The sequence below is a fragment of the Cygnus olor genome, chromosome 12 (assembly GCF_009769625.2).
Source record: "Cygnus olor isolate bCygOlo1 chromosome 12, bCygOlo1.pri.v2, whole genome shotgun sequence".
Classification (NCBI taxonomy): domain Eukaryota; kingdom Metazoa; phylum Chordata; class Aves; order Anseriformes; family Anatidae; genus Cygnus; species Cygnus olor.
This window is the reverse complement of record NC_049180.1, coordinates 1,634,626-1,661,500: the sequence shown is the minus strand read 5'-3', so window position 1 is coordinate 1,661,500 and position 26,875 is coordinate 1,634,626. Positions and strand designations below refer to the sequence as shown.

At 66.4% G+C, this 26,875-nt stretch overlaps 1 protein-coding gene across 6 annotated transcripts; it reads right to left on the bottom strand.

Moving 5' to 3' along the window:
- Nucleotides 1–499: 499 nt before the first annotated feature.
- On the bottom strand, nt 500–25,779 carry CBFA2T3 (CBFA2/RUNX1 partner transcriptional co-repressor 3). Of its 6 annotated transcripts, none has more exons than XM_040571628.1 (12): nt 24,830–25,779; nt 7,559–7,705; nt 6,252–6,329; nt 5,203–5,444; nt 4,721–4,810; nt 3,513–3,694; nt 3,122–3,372; nt 2,930–3,015; nt 2,512–2,707; nt 2,291–2,359; nt 1,961–2,148; nt 500–1,299 (listed from the first exon to the last, which is right to left on the bottom strand). In XM_040571628.1, exons 1-12 carry the CDS (start codon nt 24,897–24,899, stop codon nt 997–999), a joined length of 1,902 nt encoding a protein of 633 aa, XP_040427562.1. In that variant the 5' UTR covers nt 24,900–25,779; the 3' UTR covers nt 500–996. The 6 variants fall into 6 exon arrangements, with proteins under 6 accessions (XP_040427562.1, XP_040427561.1, XP_040427567.1 ...); XM_040571627.1 differs by having other exon boundaries at nt 1,961–2,151; nt 24,830–25,776; XM_040571633.1 differs by lacking the exon at nt 24,830–25,779 and adding an exon at nt 17,166–17,307 and having other exon boundaries at nt 1,961–2,151.
- Nucleotides 25,780–26,875: the final 1,096 nt, after the last annotated feature.

The window sequence follows — 26,875 nt, the reverse complement described above, 5'->3', positions numbered from 1 at the left end:
TCGTTCCTCTCCTCCGGTGGTGGGCAGAGGTAGGGAAACCCGGGGGCTCCCGCCCGTGCCCCCCACGCCGCGTGGGGAGCGCTCCTCTGTATATTTCCAAAAAAAAAAAAAAAAAAGTCTTTTTTTGCTTTATTTTGTAATAGAAACTCATCCAACCCCCAGGCGCGCCGGGCTCCCCCCGGCCAGTGAGGACGGGAAGCGTCGGAGCAAGCGACAACAGAACGAAACGAACTTTGGCAGTGGAGAGACGTTTGGATCTTTCTCGTTTTTGGATTTCCTTTGGAGCAGAGGTGAGTCTGGTCTGTTCTTGGCTAGCTAGCAAGGTAGTTTACAGGTGAGCTTCTGGCACGCCGCTTGACTTGGCGGTGTCTGGTTTTTTTTTTGGGATTTTTCTTTTTTTTTTTTCCTTTTTTTTTTTTTTTTTTTACAATTTCTTACTTAAAGCCAAAGAGTCCGACGTTTTCATTTTTATTTTCTTTATTTTTTTTTTACAAAAAAAAAAAAAAAAAGAAAAAAAAAAAGAGAGAGAGAGACGAAGAAAAGAAATTTCCTTCCTCCTGTGAGCGAGCTCCTGGGCAGCACCGCCGCCAGCCTGGCCTCTCCCCACGGCATGGCGCGGCCAGCCTGCGGCAAACCCCTCATCCGGAAAGGAGGAGAAAAATAAAAATATAAAAATATATATATTTAAAAAAAAAAAACAAAAAAACAACCACCCGGTAGCAACGAACAGCAATCCCCCAAACGCTAGAAAACCAACCAAAAAAAAAAAAAAAAAAAAAGCCAAAACAAAGACCGAAGAGAGAACAGAGAAGACCGGCGTTTGCCTTAAACTCCACTTAAAGCCCAGTTTGAGGATCCGTGAGGATTATTTGTGAGAGATAGAGAGGTCGTTTTGGAGGTCACACGAGTCAGGTAGCTGAGGAAATTGCATCGAGTGCAGTCTGGTTCTTTTGGCGCGCCGCGGCGGCGGCAGCGGGGGGGGGGGCGGGGGGCGGCTCAGCGGGACGCGCTCTCCAGCGGGGCCGGGGTGGCCGGCGTGCCGGCGCGGGACGCGGCCCCCGAGCCCGTCTCGCTGGGGCTGCTGGCCATGGGGGGCACCCCCTCGGGCTGCGCCGAGCCCACCGGCAGCCCCACGCCGGCGGTCGGGGCGGTGGCGGGGGCCGGCAGCCCCTGCAGAGTCTGCCCGCAGACGTGGTGGTGCTTCTCCCAATCCTTGTGCTGGCAGAAGGAGCCGCAGTAGCGGGCGGTGTTGCAGCCGCTGCAGGTCTCGCTCGCTTTGCGCCCGCAGTTCCAGCAGCTCTGCGGGGACAGCGGGGGAAAACCTCAGTGCTGGAGCGTGCGGCGCCCCTTCCCAGACCGTGCGCTGCATCCCAGACCGTGCGCCACAGCCCTAACCATGTACCCGGTCTGTGCACTACATCCCAAACCACATACCCCATCCTGGACCGTGTGCCACAGCCCGTACCATGTACCCAAACCCAGTCCATGCACCACAGCCCAAACCACATACTTATTCCTGGACTGTGCAACCCATCCTGGACCATGTACCCCATCCCAGTCCGTGCACCACATCCCAAACCACATACCCCATCCTGGACCGTGCACCACATCCCAAACCCTGTCCGTGCACCACAGCCCAAACCATGTACCCTGTCCTGGGTTGTTAACCCATTCTGGACCATGCACCACAACCCAGATCGTGCACCACATCCCGGATTGTGTGTCACAATCCTGGACCAGGCGCAGCATCCTGGACCGTGCACCACATCCCTGACTTTCTATTTCTTATCCTGGACCATGCGTCCTCGTCCCAGACCACGCACCCCATCCCATCCTCACTCGGTGCAGGAATTCCCACCCCACCAGCGGTGCCGCAGCCACCCCAGTGCTGCTGAGCAGGTCCCCAGCGCCCGTGCTGCCACCCGCCCCGTCCCCCCAGCCTCGTGCCCGCCAGCCCCACCTCGCTCGAGTCCTCCTGCTGATTGATGACGGTCAGGGCGTCCTCCGAAGCCTGGCGCTTGGCCTCGGCCAGGGCTCGCTCCATCTTGGCTCGCTCCGTCGTGATCAGCTCGTGGGCTTTGCGCTCGGCGTCCGACACGGCCTTCTGCAGCTCGGACATGGCCTGACGCTTCACCTCGTTCACAGCTTCTTCTGGAAGGAAGGCGGGTGAGCGTGGCACGGGGCGTGCAGGCACCCTGGGGGGCTCCCAGCCCCCTCCGGCCCCGCGGGCACGGGGAGGGGACGCAGTGGGGACGCTGCCGGCTGGGCACGCTGACGGGGCCACACTCACCAGCCTTCCTCCAGATCTCCTCGGGCATGTAACCGGAGAGGGGCCGCGGTGCGAAGTCCCGGTGAGCGTCTGCGAAGGATCCGGGGGGGGGATGACAACGCCGTTAGCAAAAGGCAACCCCCCCCCATGACCCGACCCGCTGGCCAAGCCGGTCCCAGGGGAACGGCACGGGCACCCCGGAGAGGGGCCGGGGCTGGGCTGCAGCCCCCCCGGGTCAATACCTAACTGGGGTGCCTCGGAGCTGGAGGAGCTGTTGTGGGGGCGGGCGGAGGGGGGGCTGCCTTTCTTCATGTCCTCGGCGTCGCTGAAGCGCCGGATCCAGTGGTTGAGCTCCTCGCGGTCGGCCTCCTGGCACCGCCGCAGCACCGTCAGCGACCGGCGCGTCTTCTCCACCATGTCCATGATGCAGTTCAGCAGCTGCGGGGGGGGCAACGGAGGGGCTGGGGGGATGCGGTGCTGGGCGCTGGGGGGAAATCTGGGCTGCACAGGGTGGTGCTGGGGCCGTGGGAGCGAAGGATGCTCAGGAGGAAAACCACAGGGGGACACGGTGGAAGTGGGGGGGGCAAAGCGGGGTGGGCACAGCACGGCTGCCCCCACGCGTGCAGCAACTTGGGGGGGCAGGCTGGGGGCTCTACGTACGTTGTTGAGGTGCTTCCACTCCTCCGCCCACTCCCTGTCGGTGAGCCGGTGGTCGATCACCTCCTCCTGGCGCGCCCCGTGCACCGCTGCAAGACAAACACAGGGCGGGGGTCAGCCCGGCATCACCCCCAGCCCCACGCTGTGTCTCCCCCCCACCCCCCAAACCAGGGAGCGCGGGGGTGCTGAGCTCACCGGCGGGCCGCGGGCGCTCGCGGAGCTCCCGGGGGTCGGCGTGGCGGTAGGCGTCGCGGTAGTGGTGCGCCATGGCCATGTCCTCGAGGCGGTAGTGCTGGGGCAGGGGGGCGGCGGGGGGCGGCAGCCCGTTGGGCGCGTGGCTCAGCCCGTTGCTGGGGCTGTAGCGCTGCGCGGGGCTCATGGTGCACGGCCGCTTGCTGAGGTGCTCGGGGTGCAGGGGGTCGCGGTCCAAACCGTTCTCTTTGGTCCTGGGGGGAGCGGAGGAGGTCGGTCCCCGCGGGGTCCCCGAGCACCCGTGCGCAGCCCCGCGCCTGGGTGCCCGTTCCCGCATCCAGCGCGCCCGCGCTGGCGGGTGCGCCCCTAAAAGTGGCGTCCCGTGCGCCCTCACCTGTCTGGTGTCCTCCTCTTGCCGCTCTCGCTGACCTCCAGGAGCAGCTCGGAGGAGTCGATGGGAGAGGAGGCGTTGGCGTCCAGCAGCAGCTGCTCGTGCTGGGCCAGGTACTGCGCCGGGCTCTGCTTGGCCATGCGGGCGCAGTGCAGCAGCTCGCGCTGCAGCAGCGGCAGGTTGGCCTGCGAGGGGAGCGGGAGTCCAGAGCCCACCACGGCACGGCCGCGCTCCCCCCAAAATCATCCACCCCCAGCCGCCCCAAGCCTCCCCATCCCTCGAGTTCTCACCTTGAGGACCTGAGCCCCCAGCCCTGGGGGTCCCCAGTGGGTGCGCGCTCGGCACCGGGGCCACCCCCAACCCTCCTGGCACCCATGGGGCACGAGGGTGCCGTAAGCTGCCCGCGCACCCGTGCACTCCGCACGCGGATCAGCAGCGGTGAAGCAGCAGAAACACATTTCTGCCCGGGCGCTGCTGCTGCCAGCTCCGCTTTTCTCTTTAGGCAGCTGATCGGCAGCCAAGGCCCCATCTGTTGGACGCGTTAGCGCTCGGGGAGGAGATGCACACTGCGGCCCCCGCCCCTTCCCCGGCTCAGGGAACGACCCCGAAAACCAAAAAAGCCCCTGAGTCTGGGAAGCACGCCGCGCCCGGCTGCTTGCACTTAGGGTAATGAGAAGCAGCTGGAGCCCAAGGTGGAAGCAGCTGGAGCAGGGTGCCGGGGCGGCCGGTGGCACGGGGCGTGCTGCTGGCCTCGGGGACACCGCGCTCGCTTGGTATGGGGACAGCGGGGATGGGGGCTTCGTGTCCCCGCCCCCCCCCGCGCAGCCCCGCTCAGCTCTGCCTTCCCTGAGGGGCGGCTTCCTGCTGCAAGGGCTGCAAAGGTGGCAGGGGGCACGGTTTTGTTACTCCTCTGCTAACGAGGGGTGAGCGATGCCAGGCTCAAACATCTGCCACCCGTGCCCGCGCTGCCAGGAGTGCCAGCGGTCGGCGAATCCCTCCGGAGCAGGGTGGCAGTGCAGAGTCAGCACGAAATCAGACGGAAAATTAAAGGAAAAAAAAAAGGGGGGGGGGGATTTTTAATGAATTGCAAATGGTTTCCAGATGGGCCTAACCCCGCGTGTTATTGCAAACAGCTCCACGAGCGCCTCGGCCTGATGGGACTGCCCGTGCGCGGGGGATTTATGCGCCCGGGGGCCGTGCAGGGCACCCACCTTCAGGAAGGGGATGACGAAGGGCCGCAGCGGGAAATTGGTGGCCTCCTGGAGCTTGGCGTGGAACTCCTCGATGGTGAGCGTGGAGTTCTGCGGGGACAGCCCGGGCTCAGCACCAGCCGCTCGCAGCTCCCAACCCACCCTGTGCCCCCTGGGGCCGCTCCCCTGCTCTGCTCCCCACCGGCTCTGCCAAGCTCAAGGGAAAACCCCACAGGGTTTGCTGGTGGTGTGAGCAGTGGGGACCCAGCTCCGCACTGTGGCCATGCCAGCGGCATCCACTCCATCCATCTCCCACCCAGGGAACCATGAGATGCCCCCATTTTTCCAGAATTTAAGTCAACTCAGCACCAAGAGGCTCCTCATTTAGCATCATCTCCATCCCCAAATTAAAAATCAGGAGCCCCGGTTGGCGGCTGGGCTAGGGCATCACCCGCCAGCCCCAGGGGCTCCCCAAAACCGGTCCCCGCGCCCGGCGAACGTACCACGAGCCCCAGGACGAGGGTGCGCACCCGCTCCCCGATCTCGGGCGAGATGTCGTTGCCGAACTGCTGCAGGGTGGTGAGGAAGCGCTTGAGCTTGCTGAGCTGGCGGGCGCCGCAGGCCGGCGGGAGCTGGTGGGTGGAGAGGGAGGCGGTGGAGGAGGTGGCCGGCCCGTTGCTGAAGCCGTTGGGGGTGGACGGGGCCCCGTTGATGGCGGTGGGCGAGTGGCTGCTGCCGTTCATCACTGCAAGCGGAGAGGAGGGGAGGTGAGAGCGGGCGGCCGTGCCACGGCGGCGGGCTGGGGGGACCCGAGCATCCTGCTAGGCACCAGGGGGCTGGTGTCCTCCCACAGCCTGGGGCGCCCCGGGATGCTGCTGCACCCCCGGAGCAGCGCGTGGCAGATGCAGGGAGGGTGGACAGGCTGTGGTGAGGGCCCGATCCTGCTCCTTGACATTCCGGCAGCCAAGAGCTGCCAGAAGCTGCTGGCCGTTCCCCACTCTGCCCATCCAGGAGCCTTCACGTGGATGCTGCCCACAGCATCAGGGGTGGACAGGACCCCGCCGTACAACAGGGCGCCCCATTCCCGTGCCAGCCCTCGGCACAGGGACCTCTCCGTGGGCAGCACGGGTGACAGCACCCTGCAGCCCGTCCCCTCTGCGCAGAGCAGCCTCGCGCCCCTCTGCCAGCACCCAGGCGTGCACCGTGCTGCTCCCACGATCGTCCTGACCTGGTGCTGCTGGTGCTGCCGGGTGCCGCAGCCCTGCCCTGCCTGCCCTGCCCGCTTCCGCAGTCTCCTGCTCGCTCTCCGGCCGGCCGGTCCCAGCCGCCCGCTAAAGAGGTGCCGAAAATAACCCCCGGCCACAACTGCTTTTATTCCCACGACAGGTGCGTGACTAAGTTAGACGCCGCACGTGTCCCTCGGCCAGGCCAGGGACGGGGTTTGCATCCTTGGGACGGGGCAAGGAGAGGGGCTGGGGGGGCAGCGCCCTGCCGGGGGGCCTCGGGCTGCGTCTCGGGTCTCTCATTAGAGCGCACGTTTCATTTTACTTACAAAGACAGACCATCGACCATTTCAAGCAACCATGAAAACGGCCGCGAGGCAGAAACGTCGGAGGGCCAGCGTCTCGATCTGCAAGCAAAATAAAACACGCTATGATGAGAGAGCAGAGGCGGCAGCTCTCGGCCGGGGGTCCCGTTGGGCACGGGCCGCTCGTCCTGTGTCCTGCAAAGCCGCGCGGAGCCCGACGTGCCGGGGATGGAGCCGGGTCCGTCTGCCCCACGCAGCCCAAGGGAGGGCTCAGAGGATGTCCCCCTCCTCGTACGGTCCCTGCCCAGCCCCAACTCGGGGGGCAGCTTGTGGAAATTCCCCGAGACCAAGAAAAACCGAGACTCCATCCCGAGCCCTGGCGGGGATGGCAGCAGGCTGCCCACACCGTCCCCACGCCAGCGGGATGGGGACGCCTGCACCAGCCCCGCACACGGAGCCCTGTGTCCGCTGCAAGGCTCGGATTAGAAAAGCAAAACCCATCAGAGCGCAGAGAGCACAATCCGATTTCTAATTAGAGAACATCTGGTTGGGAGCGCAGCAGGGCCACGGCAGCCAGCGTGGCTGGGGAGGCTGCGGCTTGGGGTGTCGTTTTGGGGTTTCTCAGCGAGAAGCAGATACGAGCAATATCCCCACACGTGCACGCCCAGGGAGTCATCACGGCGGAGCCACTTGCTGTGGCCACCACTGCTCTGGTGGCAGGGACAGTCCCCTGCCCATCCTGATCCTGCCCCACCATGTGCCAGCGCTGGGACACCAGCGTGGGGACCAACCCCAGTGCGAGCCCCGTGGGTGCACGATGAGCCCACGGAGCACGGGTGCAGCCGGGGCTCCCCCAACTCACACACTAGAGACAAGTCCCAACGGAGCGCCCTGATGCCACCGCTCTGTCACCTGGGCACAGCCAGCAGGTCCCCACCACCACAACCAGCCGTGACACTGCCCCACACCGCCTGGTGCCGCACGCACCCACGTGGCCGTGCCCAGCTCCGAGCCCTGCAGCCTCCTCCAGCAGCTCCGTGCAGGTGGGAATGCCCAGGGCCACACACTGCTGCATGCTCCCGTTTGGTGACCGCACAGCAGGAGACCAGGACGTCCCTGTCCCCAAGCACCTCGCTAGGGATGGGCAGAGCACACGCAGCCCAAAGCCCTTCTCCAGCGCACGAACGGGGATCGCCACCCCACGGCACGGCCAGCACCGTGCAGGGCGGCGAGGTCGCGACGGATCCCGAAGGCAGCGCGTGGCCGAGGGACCCGGGCAGCCTCCCTGCCCGCCATCCCATCCCCGTCCCCATCCCCGTCCCCGTACTCACTGGTGCTGGGCGTGAAGGAGGGGTGGCGCGTGGCTCCCTGCGTGACGGCTGGCGGCGGTGGCGGCATGCTGGGCGGCGTGGACCTGGGCTGCGTCTTGACGTCGGCCGGCGAGTCGGGCATGGTGGCGGCCCGCTTCGCCGCGGGATCTGCGGGGACAGGGCGCGGGCGGTGAGCGGGGCGGCGCCGCGGGTGCCAGCCCCTGCCCGGCGGGTCAGGGCCTCGGGGGCCTCGGGTGTCTCCGGTCCCCAAGTGGAGTGAGAGCGCAGGGGCGGCGGGGACGGTGCCCGGTGTCCTGTGCCCCTGTAGCATGGTGGGGACGGCGCCCTGCATCCGTGCCCTGCATCCTCCACGGATGTGTGACACTGGAGAAGGGACAGGGCACTGCTCTGTAGGCACTGCCCTGTGCCACACGAGGTCCACACCTTGTGCATGGCACAGCTCGGGCTCACGAGCAGCGTTATCACAGATGCCATCCCTGCAAAGCCACCACTGTCACACGCCGGCACCCTCCTGCCAGCAGCTCCCTGCCCATACCTTTGGGAATCCCGTGCCCAGGATGCCCGCTAGCACCTCGCCAGCCCCAGGAGCTGTGCTCAGGGCGATTGTGGTCATCGTGGTGCCGGGCAGGGACTGCACACAGGCAGCAAATCATGGGTTCGTGACAGCCGGTGCACGATGCTGCTCCCTGCGTCACCCACTCAGTCCAAAGCCCAGAGGATGCCGTGCCATGCCGTGCCTTGCCGTGCCATGCCGTGCCATGCCAGGTGGCCGCGAGCATGGCAGCTGCACGGGTCTGTCACCATCCCAGCCAGGGTCCCCGCTGCACGCAGCGGGCTCGCCACCAGGCACGGCTGCTAACCACTCATCTAATGCGCACGCCTAATCCGCTGCAACTGTCGGGAGATTAATCGAACGCTGCAAGAGCACATGGTCCAGGCTAAATAAAACCGGGGCCTCGTCCCGAGCAAGACGCTATCAGGGCTCGTCCTGCAGCCGATGCCACGTGGGGAGGACCGGCGAGCCAGGAGGGCTGGTGGTCACCACCGCGGTCCCACGGCATCCCTGGCACTGTTTGAGTGTCCTTGGCTGGAGCCACCCGCGTGCACGGTCATCCTGCAAACACCTGGCACTGCGTGCTGTGGTCTGCCTTTCTGCGCCCCCTTCTCCCTCTCCAGCCACAGGAGAAACCCCAAGGATAAACAGCACCTCTGCCATGAAGCAGCAGTTTGTTTACGGGGTCTGCCAAAATAAATGGGACGCTCTGAAAAACGCCTCTGATTTTCCTTGCCACGGGGCTGGGAACGGCTCCTCCAGGCAGGACAGAAGAGAACTGTTGGAAGATGCTGGGGGGGGAGGAACGATGCCGGGAGGTGCCTGGCTCGCGCCCCGACCTGCGGCCTCCCTCCCACCTCCTGGGCCCGTTGTGTGGCTTTGCAGCTTTACGCCGGGTGTAACGGCCCCGGTGGGAGGCGCGAGGGGCGGTGAGGGGGGCGCAGCCCCCACCGGTGCTTCGGACTGGAACCAGCTCTGGCCGCCTGCACGGAGACGTGCCCGCCGGCTCACGAGGCTCCAGCACCAGAAGGGAGGCAGAGCAAGGGGTTTGTGCGGTCCCGTGCCAATCAGCGGAGCAGGATCCGGCCCTGATGCCAAAGAGTGCGCCGAGGGGAGGTCAGGCCTCAGCCCGCAGGTGCCCCCGTGATGGTGCCAAGCCCAGCCCCTGCTGAGTCCCCCTGTGCTGCATGGGCATGGGGGAGAGCCCTGGCACAGCCGGGGGGCTGCCATCCACGTGGCCCCCACGAGCCCACCATGGGGCAGCTGCGAGCACCGACGGTGCCGTCATCCACAGAGCGTGCAGCAGGGCACAGCCAAATCCTCCTCGGCTCAGCACCCCCGGGCAGCAGCCCCTGCCCTGCTCAGCAAAGCACGGATCCGGGCATCCTTCCCCTCGGCCAGCGTCTCCCCAGGCAGGGGCACGGCGCGGAGGCAGCGGGGCTCGTCCAGCTGGAGGAGAAGGTGGGGAGGTGGCAGCCTGGGGACCCTGTGCCACGGCACCTGCCCCACGCTCCCTGCACGGATCCGGCTCCGAGGGGCTGCAGCGGAGGGGCCTGGCTCTGCCTGGGCTTGGGGGAAAAAGCACAAATCCGCTCATCCTGGCGCCGGCACGGCTGCTCCGCAGCTTCCCATCAGGAGGAAAGTCTCCACGAAGCTGAACAAACACCAGGGGAAACTGCATCTGGGTGTGTTATTTCTCTCCCTCTCTTTTTTTTTTTTTTTTTCCTTCTCCTTCTCTTGAAGCCATAAGTTTTTCCTGCTGCGTTTGCAATCCAAACACCGCTGCGCGGGCACGGGAGCAAAAGGCAGCCCCCGAAGTGCCGGATTTCTCGGTGCCGAAGCCCAGAAGTGCCCAAAGCAAACAGAGCCAGGCCGCTGGGACACTCGTGCGCCCCGGTGGCACCGTCCCCACGGCGTCACATGCGCCAGCAGCAGGACGCTGCCCCTTGCTTCGCCAAACCACCCTGGAAACCCCGGCTTTTGCCTCCAGCCCCACGAAGCTCCCCCGAGGCTCTGAAGCGCCGGTGACAGTGGCAGCCTGGCCATGTCCTGCTGTCCTGCCACGTGTCCCTCCGTCTGTCCCTCCCTCCCCGTCGGCGGCGGGCGGTTGCCAGCCCGTGCCCAGGCTCTGCCCCCCTGGCAGCGCCTCCGAGCGTGGCACCAATTCCCCGGCACTGCTCAAAACTCCACTGGAATCCTTTTTCTTTTTTTTTCCCTTTCCTTTTTTTTTTTTTTTTTTCTTTTTCTTTGGGGTAATTTGTCCCAGCCGCTCGGGGCTGTGTCTGTTTTCCTACATCTGGTTTCCATTAGGCCTGTGCAGCCCAGATGAATAAGTAATAATATAAAAATAAAAGGATTAGTATTTTCTCCTTCGCTGGCCGGAGCGGGGCCGTACCCCGCCCTGCCTCCCGGTGGGAATCAGATGCCGAACCCCACGCACCCCCCGACCCCGATTTGTCACACCGGAGGCCTTAACCCCCCGTGTGCTGGCTGGGGACGGTCCCCACTGGTGACACACGGGCACAACCGTGACCACTGCCACCTCTGTGGGCACCGAGGCTGGGCACCACGTGTACCAGCCAGCTTCCCAAGCCTGGGGGTGCAAATCCTCCTGCTGTGCCCCCTGCTCTCTGCACCCTTTGGCCAGGCCTTGGGGTGGCTGGGGACAAGGACAGGGACATGCCAGTCCCTGTGTGGCTGCACGGCACCCAAAGGCTGTGCCCTGTCCGCTTCCCTGGGCACGGAGCCAGCCCGGTGCAGCAGAGGCTGTCGGAAAGCTCAGGCTCCCTGCGAGCCTCCCGGCGAGGCTTTGCCGTCGAGGAAGGGGTTAAAAGGGAATTAAAAGAACAGCATCTTTCATGCTCTCCAAATGGCCACAAATGAAATCCAGATGCTGGAGGCGACGTCTCCCCGAAGCCAGGCTGCCTCCCAAACAAAGGAAAGCATTCCTGCTGCTCAGCTGCTGGTGCCACGGGGGCCAAGAACAACTCCCCGATAAGATCGCGAGGGCCGGAGTCGCTCCATCTGGACCGCGTTAGGGCAGCGCTCCGCGCCGGCGGCCGGGCAGCAGCGGCGGCCGCGCTCCCACGTGTGCGAGCCGGGCACGGGTGGGGGGAACCGCAGGGCGCCGGCGCCCCCGAGCTCCGTCCAGCACCCCACGGTGGGTGCACGCAGCGTCAGCCACCCCGGTGCCTTCCTGGCGCAGAGGACGGGCGCGTTACGGAGGCACCCACAGCCCCAATCCCAGCGCGGGCACCCCAGGGAGCAGCCAGAGTCGTGCGCCCGAGGCCGCGGGGCTGCTCATGGCACCACGTGCCCGCCAAGCCAAATCCTCCCCAGCACCCTGCTGTCGGCTCCGGGGGACAGCCCCGGCGTCAGGAAAGGTCCCGTCCCCGGGGACACGGTGACGATGGCAGGCACCTGGTGGGGGAGGACGTGGCTCACCCCAAATTGCGCACAAAGGGGAAGGAAGCAGGATGGTGGTGTGCCAGAAGGATGCTGCCCACCTCCAGGCCTATCACACGCCCATCGCCGGGGTGTCCCACGTCCCCAGGGGGCTTTGCAAAGAGGTGACGGGGTGGTGAAGGAGCAGCAGCCGGGGCTGGGGTGCTGGACCCATGGGGCACCCCACGGCGAGGTGCTGGCAGTGCCCGGCCGAGGGAAGGCTGCTCTGCCAAGGGCCGGCTCCAGGCAGGGCCAAAGGGTGCAGGAAGAAACGGGGTGCAGGAGGAAACGGGGTGCCCCCACGGCTCCCACCACCCCAGGCAGGTGGCACCAGCGCTTCCTCCTTTGCAGTGACAACTTTGTGCGGTTTCCCTGAAGCAGCACAATTTGGGGAGCCGGGCTGCAGGGTGTGTGTGTGGGGGGAAGCGACGCAAGCCCCAGCACCAGTCAGCACAAATGAAGCCTTTTAAAAGGAAATCAAATTAATTAAACCCTCTGCACAAGATGTAAATGAAACCTGGCTTCTGGCAGCTCCAGGCCCTGCGAGGCACTTGCAGGCGCTCTGCAAACGGGGAGCTGTGCCTGCAGAGCGGCCGCCGCCGCCAGGAAGCCGGGCAGCACACAGACGTGCCCGGCACTGCGGGCACCCCACCGTGCTTGGGTGTCCCCTGCTCGCGAGGATGCTCACCTTCCGGGCAGTGCATGTCCCTGCTACCCCAAAATCCTGGCCCAGGACGCGAGGTCGCACCACGCCATGCAGCCGGCGGATTTGGGCAGCCCTTGCCCGTGCCCCACACCATGCCCCGCACCGGGACACTTTCAGCCACCCCACGCAGGGAACGCAGCGGGTTTCCCTTTGGCACATCCCAATTTCCTTCCCTTTCCGTGCAGCCCCATCACGAGCAGCCCCTGGCTGGGTGGGCATGGCAGGGGTGCCTGCGCTGCCCGGGGATTCAGGGACCCCGAGCCCTGGCCGCTGCCCTGAGCAGCCCCTGGCCCCATAGGGGACCTGCAGCCCCCCCAGGGCCCCAGCCGTCAGCTGCCGGTCAGCTGGAGCCAGGGTGGCGGGAGGGGGAGGTTATTCTGATTTTCCTCAAAAAAAAAAAAGCAAAAAAAAAAAGCCCTCTCTGTTTTACAAGCCTTCATTTGCTATTGTTTATGTAAACAGGTAAATTGTTTCGTATCTCAATTAAAAACATCTGCCACATAAATGAATACCAATTAACTCATCCTGTTTTTAATTACTCTGTTAATTACACACAGGCAGCAAAAAGGATGGCAGGGGAATAGGGAAAGCATGCTTACAGCCCCCCCCTTCCCACCTTGCTCTTGGCAAGGATCCGAAATATGCCCAGATAATGATGGATTAAGGTGGCTGGTGAAAACAATGGCTCGTCGCCAGCTCCGGGGATTTCGGCTCCCTCCCCGCCCCCGGCCGGGCGCCTCACAGGGGTATTTCCCGTTGGCCTCCCCGTGACGCCCCCATTTCGGGAACCCCACCAGCGGTGCCTGCATCGCCCCGGGACCACGGCACAGCCCGGCCGCCTCTCCCGGTGCCGTCCCCACGTTCGCTCCCACGGCACATCCCGGGGGACAGCAGCCTCCGGGGCCACGCGCGTGGTGGGAGGACGGAGGATGCGTTGCCCGTGCATCGTCCTCGTGGACCAAACACGCCCTGGGTGTGCCCGTGATGCTCACGGGGACGAAGGCATGGGGCGAGCACCGTCCTGCAGCCCAGCCGGCCCGGCAGCGATCGCCGGGTGACCCTCGTGCCGTCAGCTGCGCCGGCCTCGCACCCCCCCCCTCCCCTTCCCCGGCTGCGGGAAGCTTTCCAAGCAAGCAGATGGGGCAGGGGGAGCCGCGGCGGCGAGGAGGAGAGCAGAAAAGGCTATTTTCTCACGCTACATATTTTACAAGTCGAACATTTTGTGCAGTTCAGCCCTGCCTGTAAAACCGTCTCGGGACCGAGCGCCGGGGCGCGCGAGCCAACGGCGGCGTGGGACAACGCCACCGGGCAGCCTGCGGCAGAGGGGCCACGAGTGGGGTCCCCACGCCCCCTCCCCACCTTTCCGAGTGGGGGACCTGATCCCCAGGTGCTGGGGGAGCACAGGATGGATCCTGGCCCACGACCATGAGTGCTGTGCCACCGAGCTGCCGCCTGCCCTGTCCCACCAGCAGCTCACGGCCGCGGGAGGAGGTGGGCATGCACACGCCCTGGCTGCTCCCCAGCTGTCCCGCGCACCTGGAAATTAAATATGCTTTCTAAACACGGCGAGCAAACAGAGGGTTTGTGCACCAGGCTTTGCGTGGGCACGCAGGGCGGCGCGAGGCTCAGGGCTGCCCTGGTCTGCGCACCACATCCTCCTTGCAACAGCTACCGGCGTGCCATGGGGCCACCAGGCCACGGCGTCCGTGCCGAAAGGGCGACCGATCCGGTGACAGGCTGCAGGAGGGGCGCCCCAAAACCAGGTTCCTGCCCAAGCTGCAGAGCCAGGCACTCCTCGAGCAGGCAGAGCCCCGGGCTAAAACGCTCCATGCGCTTTTTGCTGCCACGTATGCACAGGGACGCTCGTGTCCGGAGGTGGCCTTGAGCAGGGACAAGTGGCACGAGCAACAAGGGGGCTGGGGGCACTTCAGAGGCACGGAGCAGTTGGGAAGGGAAGAAGTCCCCATCCACACGCCGACGGGGAGCTCCGTGCAGGTCCCCGCAGCGTGGGAACGCCGAGGCACCGCCAGCTCCCTGGGGACGCCGGGCCAGATCCTGCCCCGCGGGCGCCAGGATGGTGACGGCTCCGAGGGGGTGCCGAATCCAGCGGTGCATCCCCACAGCCTCCGGGCTGCTGCGCCGCTGACTCTTTGTCTCTTTTTAACCACAGGCTCCATTTCAAGGCAATTTTGCCCGTGCAAGATTTAATGCAATAACGCAGGAAAAAAAATATTAATGAGAATTTTGAAAAATAAACAGGAAATCCTTCGGATGCTTTCTGGAAACATTGGTCAGCATCTTCCGAAGGAAAGCTGTGGGCTTGTCAAGGTGGGGTTGCCTCTGGGGAGGCTGAGCAAGCGGGGAGGGAAGGCAGAAAACAAGCTTCAGGAAATCTAAAAATAAGCCCAGACCCGGGCAGGGGCACTAACGCCAGCTCGGCACCCGGTGGGCTCTCACCTCTGCGCCCCAGCCTGGCCTCGCCCTGCCCAGTCCATCACAAAGCCCCTGCCGAGCGCCCCTGCTTCGGGTCCCCCCATTTCACCCCGTCTCTGCACCGAGCTCCCCGCTCCTTCCCAGCCCGGCTGCAGGATCAGGCCCTGATCTGCCCAAATGCTGCGCACCCCGCGACTGCGCCAGTCCGGCTGGGGGCAGAACCAGTGCTGGTGGCCGTGGTTGGTGTCCCCCGTGCCGTGGGGACCGGCTCCCTGCCCCGCAGGAGCACGCATCCCGCTGCCAGCATACGCTTACACCTCGCCAGCAGCCCTGTGCTCTGGATCCAGCTCACCAGCAATGCCCTGAACCCGTTAAGAGACATTTAACGGTTTATGGGGTGTCTCTCACCGCCGGGGGTCTCGCAGCGCCCCACAACGCTTCCCCGGGGCGCAGGGGGGCTGCACGGCCGCAGGCAGGGAGCCGCACCGCCTCGAGAGCCCGCTGGAGATTTGAGCCGCCTGCATGCAGTGAGCAGAGCTGAGAGCCCATTTCCACGGCAAACCCAGGACGGGCGCACGCAGCCCACCCCAGCCACGCCGCGGGGTCCCCGAGCTGCCAGCGCATCCCCGAGCCCCCTTCCCATGCGTACCACGGAAACGGGCAGAGCCTGGAGGCTGCTCGACCCTCCAAACCCACAGAACCGGGGCTGAGCACACCACCAGAGCATTTTTGCATCCTGCACCCTGCAAGTCCTCACCGTAAGAGGCAAATCCTGCATCCACACGAGGCCTGGCTGCTACCGCACCCAAAACAAGCAGCCAGCCCCGCGCCAGCACCCAGCACCACGGGAGAACGGCCCCTGCTGCCCGCGCCCCCCGGCTTTTCCTCCCCGCACCCCAACGCCTGCAGCCGTGCGTCTCCCATACGGAACGTGCCCAGCGTCCCGCCGTCCCCGGGGAAAACCGTCTGGGCCTGCCGGGAGGCAGCAGGAGGGGAGAAACCCCCCACACAGCCCAGCCCGTCTCCGGTTTCCTTCCCAGGGCTCCCCAAAAGCAAGCCCCCAAACTTCTCCCTGTGCCTCAGGGCTCCGCGGGACCCGCCTCAGCCGCCTGCGGGGACGCGAGCCCGGCTCTGCCAGCTCCTCACCCGAGCACCAGCGCGGGGCGGCGGGCGCCGGGGCCCTCAGCATCCTGCCCGGCCGCTGCTCCGCGCTCGCTGTGCGCTTTCGGGATGGATCCCCAGCATCTCCGTGCCCCGGCTGCCTCCGTGCACGCAGCAGAGCTCACCCCGCCGAGGTGCCGAGCAGGCGAACGGCTGCAGAGCGTCTTCAAGTCGCTCGGCAAAGGAGCGCGGGATTAATATTCCTTTTAATTAAAGGCAGAAAAATCTCTTTGTTCCTGAACAGAGAGAAAACAACAGAGGGAAGAGCTCCGGAGCTCCTTCTAAGCGAGAGACGAGACCATCGCTTAGATCCAAAGGCACTGTCAACGCGCACGTGACCCCGAATTAAAAAAACAAAATGAAACCCGGCAGCAGCGGCGGCAGCTCTCCGGCACCGAAGGGAAGTTGCAAAGTTTTTCTTGGCTAACGGGAAAAAAAATATAAAAAATAATAAAAAATAATTAAAAATCCAGCAAAAGGTGCCCGCGAGCAGCCGAACGGGGCTAGCACGGGGGGGGAGCCCTGGGCGCGGCGGGCGAGCTGCAGCCCCCCCCGTCCCCCCCGGACCCCCAGGGACAGCTCGCAGCGGGGCAGCGCCGACCCTCGCCCCCCGCCCCCTGCCCCCGGGGAGCACCCCCGGGCACGGCCGGAGGCTCCGGTGCGCGTTCACCCGGGGGGGAACCGGGCCGGGCCCCGCTGCAGCCCCGCTGCCCTGCCGGGGACCGGGCGGGCTGGGGCACCGGGAGCCTCCCCGGCACCGGCACCATCCCCGACGCTGGGAGCGTTCCCCGGGCACCGGCAGCACCCCCGACACCGGCAGCACCTCCGGTCACTGAGAACGTTCCGGGGTCGCAGGGAGCACCCCGGCACCGGCAGCACCCCGGGTACCAGCAGCACCGCCGGGCACCGGCAGCATCCCCCGAGCGCTGCGCACCGGGAGCTTTCTGCAGGCGGCGGCAGCGCCCCGACACCGACAGCACCCCCGGGTACCGGCAGCATCCCGGTCCCCCGCGCACCGGCAGCACCTCCCGGTACCGGCAGCACCCCCGAGTACCAGCAGCGCCCCAACACCGGCAGGACCCCATGGTACCGGCAGCACCCTCGGGTACCGGCAGCACCTCCCGGTACCTGCAGCACCCCAACGCCGGCAGCACCTCCCGGTACCGCCAGCACCCCCGAGTACCAGCATCCCCCGACACCGGCAGCATCCCCCGGGTACCGGCAGCCCCCTAACACCGGCAGCCCCCCGACACCGGCAGCGCCCCGCTCCCCGCTCCCCGCGCCCCCCGCGCCCCGTGCCCGGCCCTTACCGTGCTGAGGAGCGGCGGAGGCGTGCGCTGAGTCCCGAGGCAGAACCGAGCGGTGCGGGCACAACCGGCGGCGGCCCCCGGCGGCGGCCCCGGCCCCGTTAAGGCCGGCGCGGGCGGAGCGCGGCCCCTCGGCGGCGGCTGCCCCCGGCACCTGCCCGCCGCCCCTCGCCGCCGCCGCCGGGGGCCGCCAGCCCGGGGGTCGGGGCGCTGCCCCCCCCCGGGGACCGACACCGGGGGAGGGAGGGGGGGTGGGGTGGGGGGGGGTGACGGCCGGGAAGGGGGAGGGCGGAGAAGCCCGGGGGAGAGCCGCGGGGGCCGCTTCACCCCCTGAGCATCCCCCGGCGCCGCGCCCCGGCCACGGGGCGCCCCGCGGCCGAGCTCCGTGCCGGGCCGGGCCGCCCGCAGCCCCCGCTGCCGCCCCGCCGCCCGCCCGCCCCGGAGTGAGCGGCGCCCGCCCCCGCCGCCGCCTTACACCGAGCCGCCGCCGATCCCGGCAGGGGGCGCCCCGCCGCCGCCGCCGCCACCGGAGAGGGGGGGCCCCCGGTGCGCGGTCGGGGAGGGGGCGGTGGGAGCCGGGGCGGGGGAGGGGGGGGACGCAAGGGAGCGGGGGTTGCGTGGGGACACGGGGAGGTAAAGGGGTGGGGGGGGTGGGAGGGGGTGCACGGGGGTTGGGGGGTGCGGGGGGGTGGGAAAGGTTGGGGGGGTGCCAAGGGCTGGGGGTTGCAAATGTTTCTGGGGGCGACGGGGGGGCTGGGGCCGGGGTTTGCAAGGTTCTGGGAGGTGTCGGCGTGGGGCCGGGGCACGGCTCGGTGCCCTCACTGGGCTGGCAGGGGGCTGGGGGAAGACACAGGGGGCTGGCACCCCAAGGGCTGGGGCTGTGCTCGCTTTGCTTCCGTCCCCGGCTGTCCCGGGGATGCCCGCGGGCCGGGGTTGCAGCGGGAGCAGCCACACATGCAGCCGCAACATCTGTGCAGGGCGAGCCCCACGGGCACCCCGCGACCCACGCACCCACCCCGGCCTGGCCTCGGGGTCTCCCCGGCCACACATGGCCTCATCCAGGCTGCCCGGGGTGGCCGCACAGCACCGGCACCGCGGGGATGCCCACGGAGGTGGCGCGTGGCTCCCTGCCCACCCTGGGTGCCCAGCGCACCCATCCTGCATGCCCGGACCCTCCTGCGTGCCCTGTGCCGGCTGGGGGGGGGCACTAAAAGTGTCCCTCCCCCCCCCCAAACCCTACTACGATGTTGTTGCTGGCTAGCGCGAGCCCTGCTAATTTCCCTGCGAGCTGAAGCCCTGCCTCTTTGCGTAATTACTCGGCTTGGCAGCTGCCTTCCCTCTGCGAGTTGCCGCCAGGAGCCCCTGCCGCCCCGGGTGCTTGCTGCATTACTCATCCGCTCCGCTCCCCAGGGCGCGGGGCGCTGGGGACCGCGGCAGCCCTGCCGGGCAGCGGGGCACCGCCACGGCACCACCAGTGCCAGGGCACTCATGGCACCACCACCGCAGAGGTGCCGCGCAGCCGCTGCGCGACGCGCACAATGCGTGGTCGCTGCGTGGCCGTTGCGCAACCGCCAAATGACCGTTGCACGGCCACTAAATGACCGTTGCGTGGCCAGTAAATAACACGGTGCGGCCGGTAAACAACCACTGCATGGCCGGTGAACAGACACTGTATGTCCAGGCTCCCACCTGCATCACCTCGGGTCGCAGGACGGCGCTGCCCCATCCCACCCCAAGGTGCTGGCAGCGTCGCCCCCTCCCAGCTCCTGCCACCGTGCACGGAGCACTCCTGCTGCCTGCACTCCCCCCCCCCGCCCTGCTCCTCCCAGCCCCGAGCGCTGGGGTTGCCCCAGGAGCCCCTCGCTGGAAGCACCACGGCCCCGCCATCGAGGCCCCGCGGGCGCAGCACCATCCGCCCCCGCGCACAGCTGCGCGCCGTGCTGCCGCCCGCCGGGCTTTGCAGCGGCAGCCCCGGCTGGCACATGCAAATGCAACGGCGTGGGTGCATCTGGGCACGTGGTGCATGGCGCAGCACCCCCCGGCGCACAATTCCCGGGTTCGTGGAGCACCCGGGCATCCCGAGAGGCGCTTCCCGAGGCTGAAGCCCAGTTTCAGGAGGGGGCTGTGGGGGTGGCCACGCTCTCAGCCAAATATGCTGTCCCCCATGCGCGCCCCGTGCCCTACAAGCTGTTAAATTCACGGTGAAATCCACCAGTAAATGTCCAGCTGGTGAAGCCCAGCCAGAACCCAAGGGTGACCAGCGCTGGCCCTGCAGCCACCGACCTGCAGGTAACAGCTGCAACCTTGCCGGCTTTGGTTCATTTTGGGTGTAGATGCAGGATGCTACCGAGTCCCTGCTGGCTCCGAGCAGCCACCCGCCCGCGGTGGGACGAGCCGGTGGCAGCGGCACCACGACGTGCACGGGGCACCGTGGGCAGGGGAGGGCCCCCGCCGTGTTCCCCCCGGCGGCGTTTGGGTGGCAGGGTCTGCCTCGTCTCCATTCCGCGCGCGCAGCCTGTAATTTTGGTCTATTGAAGTCATAATTCACCACTGAGAAAATAAACATTTGTGTTAGCTCGCTTTATTCGGCGGGCCTCGTCTGAATGTTAATAATGCCCTGCCGGCGGGCTCGCACGTGGCCTCGGCCGCCGGGACAGACCCGGGCACCCGTGGCCGTGCCCGTGCCACCTCCTCGCCTGTGGCAAGCTGTCACCCACTGTCCCACGCCATCCCTGGAACCCTACAGATAGGAGATGAGGAGGGAAGAGTCGCGTTGTGCTACACCAGGGATGACGATGGAGCTGGCGGCGAGGCCACCTCAAAAAAAGGCGATAATTTGGGGGACGAAACCTGAGGCATGTCCAAAAGCCCGCACCCGTCCCTGGGTCAGTTTGTGCAGTTTTGTGGGTGCTCCCTGGGCTGCACTGTCCCCAGCAAGGGCAGGGGGGCACTGAGGTGACCCCCAGGTGCCCCGCTCCAGCCCCAGCCCTGGGCAGGGCTGCCCAGTCCCCGGCTGGGTTCCCCTCGCACTGGGTGCTGGGTGTTGGCGCTGGGGGCTGGTGCTTTCCCCTCCACATTTGCATCTTCCCAGCCTTTATCTTCCTCCCAGTCTCTGTATTGCTGCAATTACAGACACTTTAAAACACAATGATCTGGCTGTTAGCGTGATGGATGACAGAACCTTTCTGTCTGGTTTAAATCACTGCCGAGAGTGAGCAAACTTCCCCGCCTTAACCCCTTCGTGCCCCTTAGCCCTCTCCGGAGCCAGCCCCGCCGCTGCCACGCACCCCACGGGCACACGTGGGTCCCACGGCAGCCTGAGACCGGTGCTGTTAGAGAAACACCACCTTCCCTCGGCTCACACAGGGACGGATGCAGCGCTGTGGTGCAGGCGATGGGGCATCCCCAGCCCTGCATCACCGCCGTGGGGGAGCATCACGGAGCGAGCGGCCAGGCCGGCAGATCAGCACCTGCGAGGGGCCGATAGGCTGCCTGGATCCGTCCCAGCGCAGGGCCTGGCCGTCCTTCCCAGCAAATCTGGAGCCAGGGCAGGATGGGGTCCTGCCACCCTCTCCAGCCCCACGGCTTCCCAGAGAGGCTGGAAACTTCTGTAAGGACTTTGTGTCGCTCATGGCGCCGCGGGACTGATGGCTCGGCGTGCAGCTGGCCAGCGCGGGGATGAAGCGCACGTGTGGTGTCAATTCGTGCTCCCTTCGTGGCGAGGAGAATGCATCTCCTGCCGCTGAGCACCAGCCCTGTGCCCACCAGCACCACCATCCAGGTGCCGCAGTCCCATGGGGTGGCGATGGCACCGCAGCGCACCGCTTCTGCTCGCAGGTGCCGCCCGCTGCGGGTGCGCGGAGGAGGGATGTCCTCGTGCACGAGGCTCGGGGGGCTCCTGAGGACCTGCCCCATGCAAAGGGGGTCCCCGAGACACGGCCTGGGCACCTGTGAGGGCATGGAGGGAGAGGTGGGGCGTCCCAGTGTGTCCATGCTCTGGGACCAGTGTGTGAGTGCCCAGGGAGCGAGGGCGATTGCGCCCGGTGAGCCCGGCAGGTCTGGCTCCTCCAGCCCCCTCCCCGACCTCCCCGCAGCCCAGTGTCCTCCTCAGCCCCCAAATTTCCGAGCACTCCAGTAAGATCTGATCGCTCTTCAGGCCGTGTCCCCCCTTCCCAAGCCTCAAGCCTTGTAAGAGAGCCCTCGGTGCTGGTTTCTCGCACCTTCCCCCTCGCCGTGCCGTGAGTCAACCCCGTGCCGCCGCGCAGACCTGCTCCGCCGCGCTGGGGCTCGTCTGGGGGCGAAGGCACCGAGCCGTGCCCGCGCTCAGCCCCAGCGTGCCGCAGGTTTCCTGTGTCACCCCCAGGAGTCTGGCTGCCCGTCTGGGTCTCTCAGTCTCTATCCTCAAGCTCACAGGGAGCCGAGCGTCTCCGGGTGCCTCTCTGCGGTGCTTTGGCCATGCCAGGGGTGCCAGCCTGGCGCAGCACCAAGCAGGGCATGGGGACAGCGTGGAGCAGGCCCTTGGTGATGCAGAGCCCGTCACCTTGTCTGCGTGCACGGACGTGGTGGCCTTAATCCCAGCTCCTAAATCCATCCCCGGGAGCTGGGCTGCAGCCCCCAGTGCTCTCCCCTTGGCATTTTGTTTGCAGCTGGAGCCCAGGCTGGTGCTCCCCTTCCCCACAGGGTAATTTGGTGGGGAATGCGCGGGGGAGATAAGGGGCTGGTGGGGAGCCAGCGGCCGGGGAAGACAGCTCGCCCGCGCGCCGGCTATCGCCCGCCGCAGCTGCATCCGCCGCGGGGACATCTGCTGCGCAGGAAGCGCCTCTCGCCAGCTTTTCTTAAGAAAGGGGCTTCGCTTGTGCCTGGCTTCCCCCTGCGCCCGCTCGCGGGGGCTCCCGGCGTCGCAGCCCCCCGCCCCGCAGCCGCCCCGGCCCTCGCCGCTGCTGGGTCGAGGTCTGGTGGGAGCAGTCCCTGCCTGTCACCGCCTGTGGGGAGCGGAGCCGAGGGCTTTGCGGCTTCTGCGCAACTTCCATGAACATGAAAAGAAAAAGAAAAAAAAAATCATGTTTTCCTGGCTGACAGATTCGTTCCTGCTTCCCTTTGAAAGGGAAACCGGGCCCTACTGCTTATCATCCCGCCGCGCCCTGCACCGCAGCCTCCAAAAAATCACCGTCTTGGCTTAAACACTGGGAGGCTTTGGGATACGTCGCCGTCCCTCTGGACGCTTTAAACCTTCAGGTTTCGGGGCTGCTGGGGCCGTGTTTGCAGCTTCTCCTTGCCACGGGGTGCCTGGAAACTGTCCAAAGTGGAGATGGCCTCGTGCCCCTTGCCTCCTGGTGCCTGGGGGGGGGGGGGGGGTGCACGGAGACACCGCTGCCACCCTCATGTAAGCAGCAGTCGGCCAGCAGCTCGTCCCGTTTTTGGCAGAGGGAACGTGCCAGAGGTGCTGAGCAGAACCCCAGCAGGTGCCCAGCACACGCAGCACGCTGGGAGGGCCCCCCCAGCACAGCACAGGATCCCTCCAGCTCCTCCGCTCCCTCTCCCGGTGACGTCCCCTGACCAGGCAGGGGGAACGGCGGTGCTGAGCCTCCCCGAGAGCCCCGTCCTTGTTGTGGGGCCCCTGCGCTCCCTGTGAGACCTCCCTGTGAGACCCCCCTGCAGCAGAGGGGTCTGGGGAGCCGAGAGCATCTGCCGGCCCCGCTGCAGCACCGCGGCCACCCTCCCATCTCCGGCTCTGTGCGGCTCCTGCTCCTGCTCCCCTGGCTGAGTCGCAGGTACCGGCTGCCTGCCAGACCTCCCCGCCCGACAGGCTGCAGCTGCCTGCGCCGTGCTCTTCAACGGTGGGAATTTAATTAGTTTGCACTGCACTTCCAGCACCTCGGGTCCCTGCAAAAATCAATAGGAACGAGCAGGAGTTGGGCCAGCACGGCCTGCCTCTGCTCCGGCTCTGTCCAGGACAGCACAGCAGCACCAGGAGGATGTTGGTGCCGTGCCGTGCCGTGCCGTGCCATGGGGAGCCCCAGCCTTGTGTCAGGGCCATCCCGGAGGTCTGAGATTCGTTACAAGGTCCAGATGCACTGTGGCAGCAGGGGACGTTGCGGCTGCCTCTGGCCACCTGCATCGTTTCCAAGTTCCCAGGCTAAAAGCAGGGCTTGTTATCAAGAGCAAAAAATGTGCCACCTCTGTTGTATTTCATTTCCCTTTCTCCACCTCTTCCCTGCCCGCTGTGCATCTGAGATAACAGCTCTCCGCGCTGAAGCCGGAGCGAGGAGCAGGCAACGGCCTCACCAGCCCTATCGCTGCCTCGCTGGCTGCGAGTAAATCAGGAAGTTTGCCGAGATATTTGGCCAACAAAATAAACGTTTCTCCTGCCAAGCACCTAACCGGCACCTCTGCCAGCCCGCAGCAATCTGCACGGCTCTGCTCGCTGCGCCTCTTCGGTCAACGGCACCCGCTGGCCCCGTATGTTATCGGGGGGTTCCCCTTGCCCGCTGGGGCTGGGGGCAGCAGCGGGGTGCTGTGTGCTGGCACAGGGCAGGGACTGGTGTCCCCATCGCTCCCACAAGGGGATCACTCCCAGCCCTCAGCACTTTGGGTGTCTCTGCCTCGAATGGGAGCTCTGGTGCTGGTGTCCCCGGTGTCCCATCAGAGGGGCGCAGCGCTGGCACCTGCTGTGCTCACGCAGCGGTGATGCAGCACCCACGATAAGGAGCTTGGGTGCACCCCATGTCCCTGTCCCCAGCCCAGCCCGCAGGCTGAGCAGCGAGGGCTTCGTCCTGACCCCAAGCCACACCACTTCTGCCAAGGGATGGAGCTGGGATGGGGACCTGGGAGGTCCCCACGCTGCCCAAACCCTGTCCTCAAACCCAACCTGGCCGCATCCCCATCTGGCAGGGCGGGTGCCAGGACCGGGTGGCGGGGCAGGGTGCTGTGCCTGGTGCGTGGTGCCGCAGGGCTCGCTGCCACCGGGGAAAGGGGTGTGCGAGGGGAAGCACGGCAGAGCGCCAGCATTGTTCGCTCGGGGCAGACAAACGCCGGTGACTCAGCCGGCCGCCGCTTTCCTTCCCGTGCCCGACGCGGCCCCACCGGGTCCCTGCGCGTGGTGCCGAGGGATGCCCAGCACAGGGCATGGGGATGCCCCAGCCCCTGGAGCCAGCACCGATGCTGTCACGCTGCAAGGGAGCAGCAGCACCTGGAGAGCCCGCGGGGCCGGATCCTGACCGTGGCGGGACAGAGCTGCTGCAGGCAGGGTCTGGCCGCTGCCGGGGAGCAAGCGTGGGAATGTGCTCCCGAGCCACACGTGAGCTGCTGACCCAATAATGAAAGAAAGCACTGGGTAAACAGAGGATTTAAACCCTGCAAATAAAACCTAATCGCGGCTGATAGCTCATTACAGAAAGGTTAATTGCAGAGCGGGCTGCGGACGGGTCCCCGTGCCCCATCCTGCTGGTGCTACGAGCTCGGCTGTGCCCCGGCCCCCTGCCCCATAGCCAGCTCCAACCAGCCCCATGGGGACGTCCCCCTGGGGACCCCCACGCACCACTTGGGCAGCACCTGCCTGGCCCCAGGGTTGCGTGTGACATTGGGACAAGTCACCTGCACTGCGCCACGTGCACGTGGGTCACCCACAGCCCCCCGCCTCCCTGCTCCCACCGCTGCCTCGGCCTTACCTTGGACGGTCCTGCCCGGTGCCCTGGTACAAGAGGGGTGGCTGTCGGGTTTGGGGGGACCCCCGGGCATCCCAGGGGTGCGAGGTCAGCAGTGCCTGGCACAGCCAGCCCACTTCTGGGGCAGGCACGAGTCCCCACGCCGGGTAAGGAGATGCTGAGCGCCGTCGGGCTCGGTGTGGTGTGGTGCGGCGCGGGGCGTCCTGCCCGAACGGTGCCTGCCCTGCCGCGAGGGCCGTTCATGTGACCGCCGGGGCCGGGGTGGCAGCAGCGCCGTGTCCCATGGTGAGGGGGAAGGTGAACAGCTGCCGGGCAGTGATAATGCGGCGGGTGGGGGGAGGCCGGGCAGCTGCGCCCGTGTCCTTCCCCAACAGGAACCATCTGCGACCAAGCCCAGCTCTGCCTTCCCTATCAGCCATTCCGGTCTGACTTTCCAACAACTTCCCCTTCGCGCCGGCTTCACTTCCTCACTGCGAGGGGCCAGCGCGGTGCAGCTCGACATGGGCAGCACCGCAGCAGGGTGGCACGGCGCGGCATGGCACGGCACGGCACGGCACGGCATGGCACGGCACGGCCGTCAAGGTGCACCGCGGCACAGGCAGCGTGGTGCGGCATGGCACGGGCAGCACGGTGCAGCTTGGCACGGCACAGCCTTCAGAGTGCAGCCTGGCACGGGCAAGGCAGCATGGCACAGCCGGCAAAACGCAGCCTGGCATGGGCATGGGATGCGCGGTGCGGTACGGTGTGGCTGGCACGGCATAGCCAGTGAACACAGGGATAGGTGCTGCGTGGCGTGGTGCAGCCTGGCACATTGTGGTACAGCCCGGCACGGCGTGGTGCAGCCTGGCATGGCGTAGTGCAACCTGGCACGGCGTGGTACAGCCCAGCATGGCATGGTGCAGCCCAGCACAGCATGACCAGTGCACGCTGTGGCACCAGGGGCTCACTCCCCTGCTGCAGCCCCGCAGCACGCTGCTCTGTGCCTGGGGATGGCTGTGGGCACAGGGCTCTCCCTTGGCTGCCGTGTCCTGCTGCCTGCTCCATGCACATCCCTGCCTGCTCTCTGCACAGGACAACCCCCCCAGTGGGTGCTGAGCCCCCTTTCACTGCCATCGATCCGTGCACCCCCAGGCCAGCCCCCCCCATCCCCCCCGTGCCGGGGTTGGGGCTCTCCAACAGCCGCTCGGGCAGAGCAGCCGCAAGCGAGAGAACCGACTTGTTAGAAAACCGAAAGGCTGCTCCGGGCTGCAGGTGGGAGGGAGGAAACGTGTCCTAAAAATACAGCAGCGCCTGCACGGTCCCCAAAGGTGGCTCAGCAGATGGCGTGTCTCGGCGGCCACCTGGGCTCCCGCAGATGGCTCCCGGGGCTCCCCGCTCCGTTCCCCCAGCCCGGGGCCGCCGGGGGGGACGGGGAGGGGACAGTGGGGTGCAAGTGGGGAGGAGGATCCTGGAGCTGCACAGAGCAGGGTGTAGGGGAAGCCACTGGTTTGCAGCATCACTGCCAGCAGGGCGGGGGGGGCTGAGCACTGCGGTGCCGGGTGCCCCAGGGGACGGCGCACGTGGCTCTGCGTGCTGCTGGGAGGTGAGGGGAAGCCCCAGCACGGGGCCGAGGGGCCACACAGCTCCAAAGCACGCAGACAGCCCAGGCAGGATGGTGTGCACCCAGCCTGCTGCCTCTCAGGGGGACACAGCCTCAGTCCTGGATCCACATCTCGCATCCCAGCGATGCTGGGGGGCTCAGCTCCATCCTGCCCACACCCGGATGCCCGTGCTCCGCTGGGAGGGGCAGCGCAGTCAGCTCATGGGGACCAAGGGCTGCCTGAGGTTTCAGCGGTGTGGGGCTGTGTGGGGCGCGATGCTGGGGCTGGAGGGTTTCCCTCCCATTCTCGGGCTCCCACCTCCTCCCCTTTTATTTCCTGTGGCCCCAGGTGGGCTCGGCATCATCAGCCCAGGGGTTTGCCAAGGCGCCCTGCGGCAGGGCACGGGCTAGCGGCAAAGAGAGCCCGAAAGCATGCGGGAGATCACACAGCAGGGGCTGCTCCCGGGGTG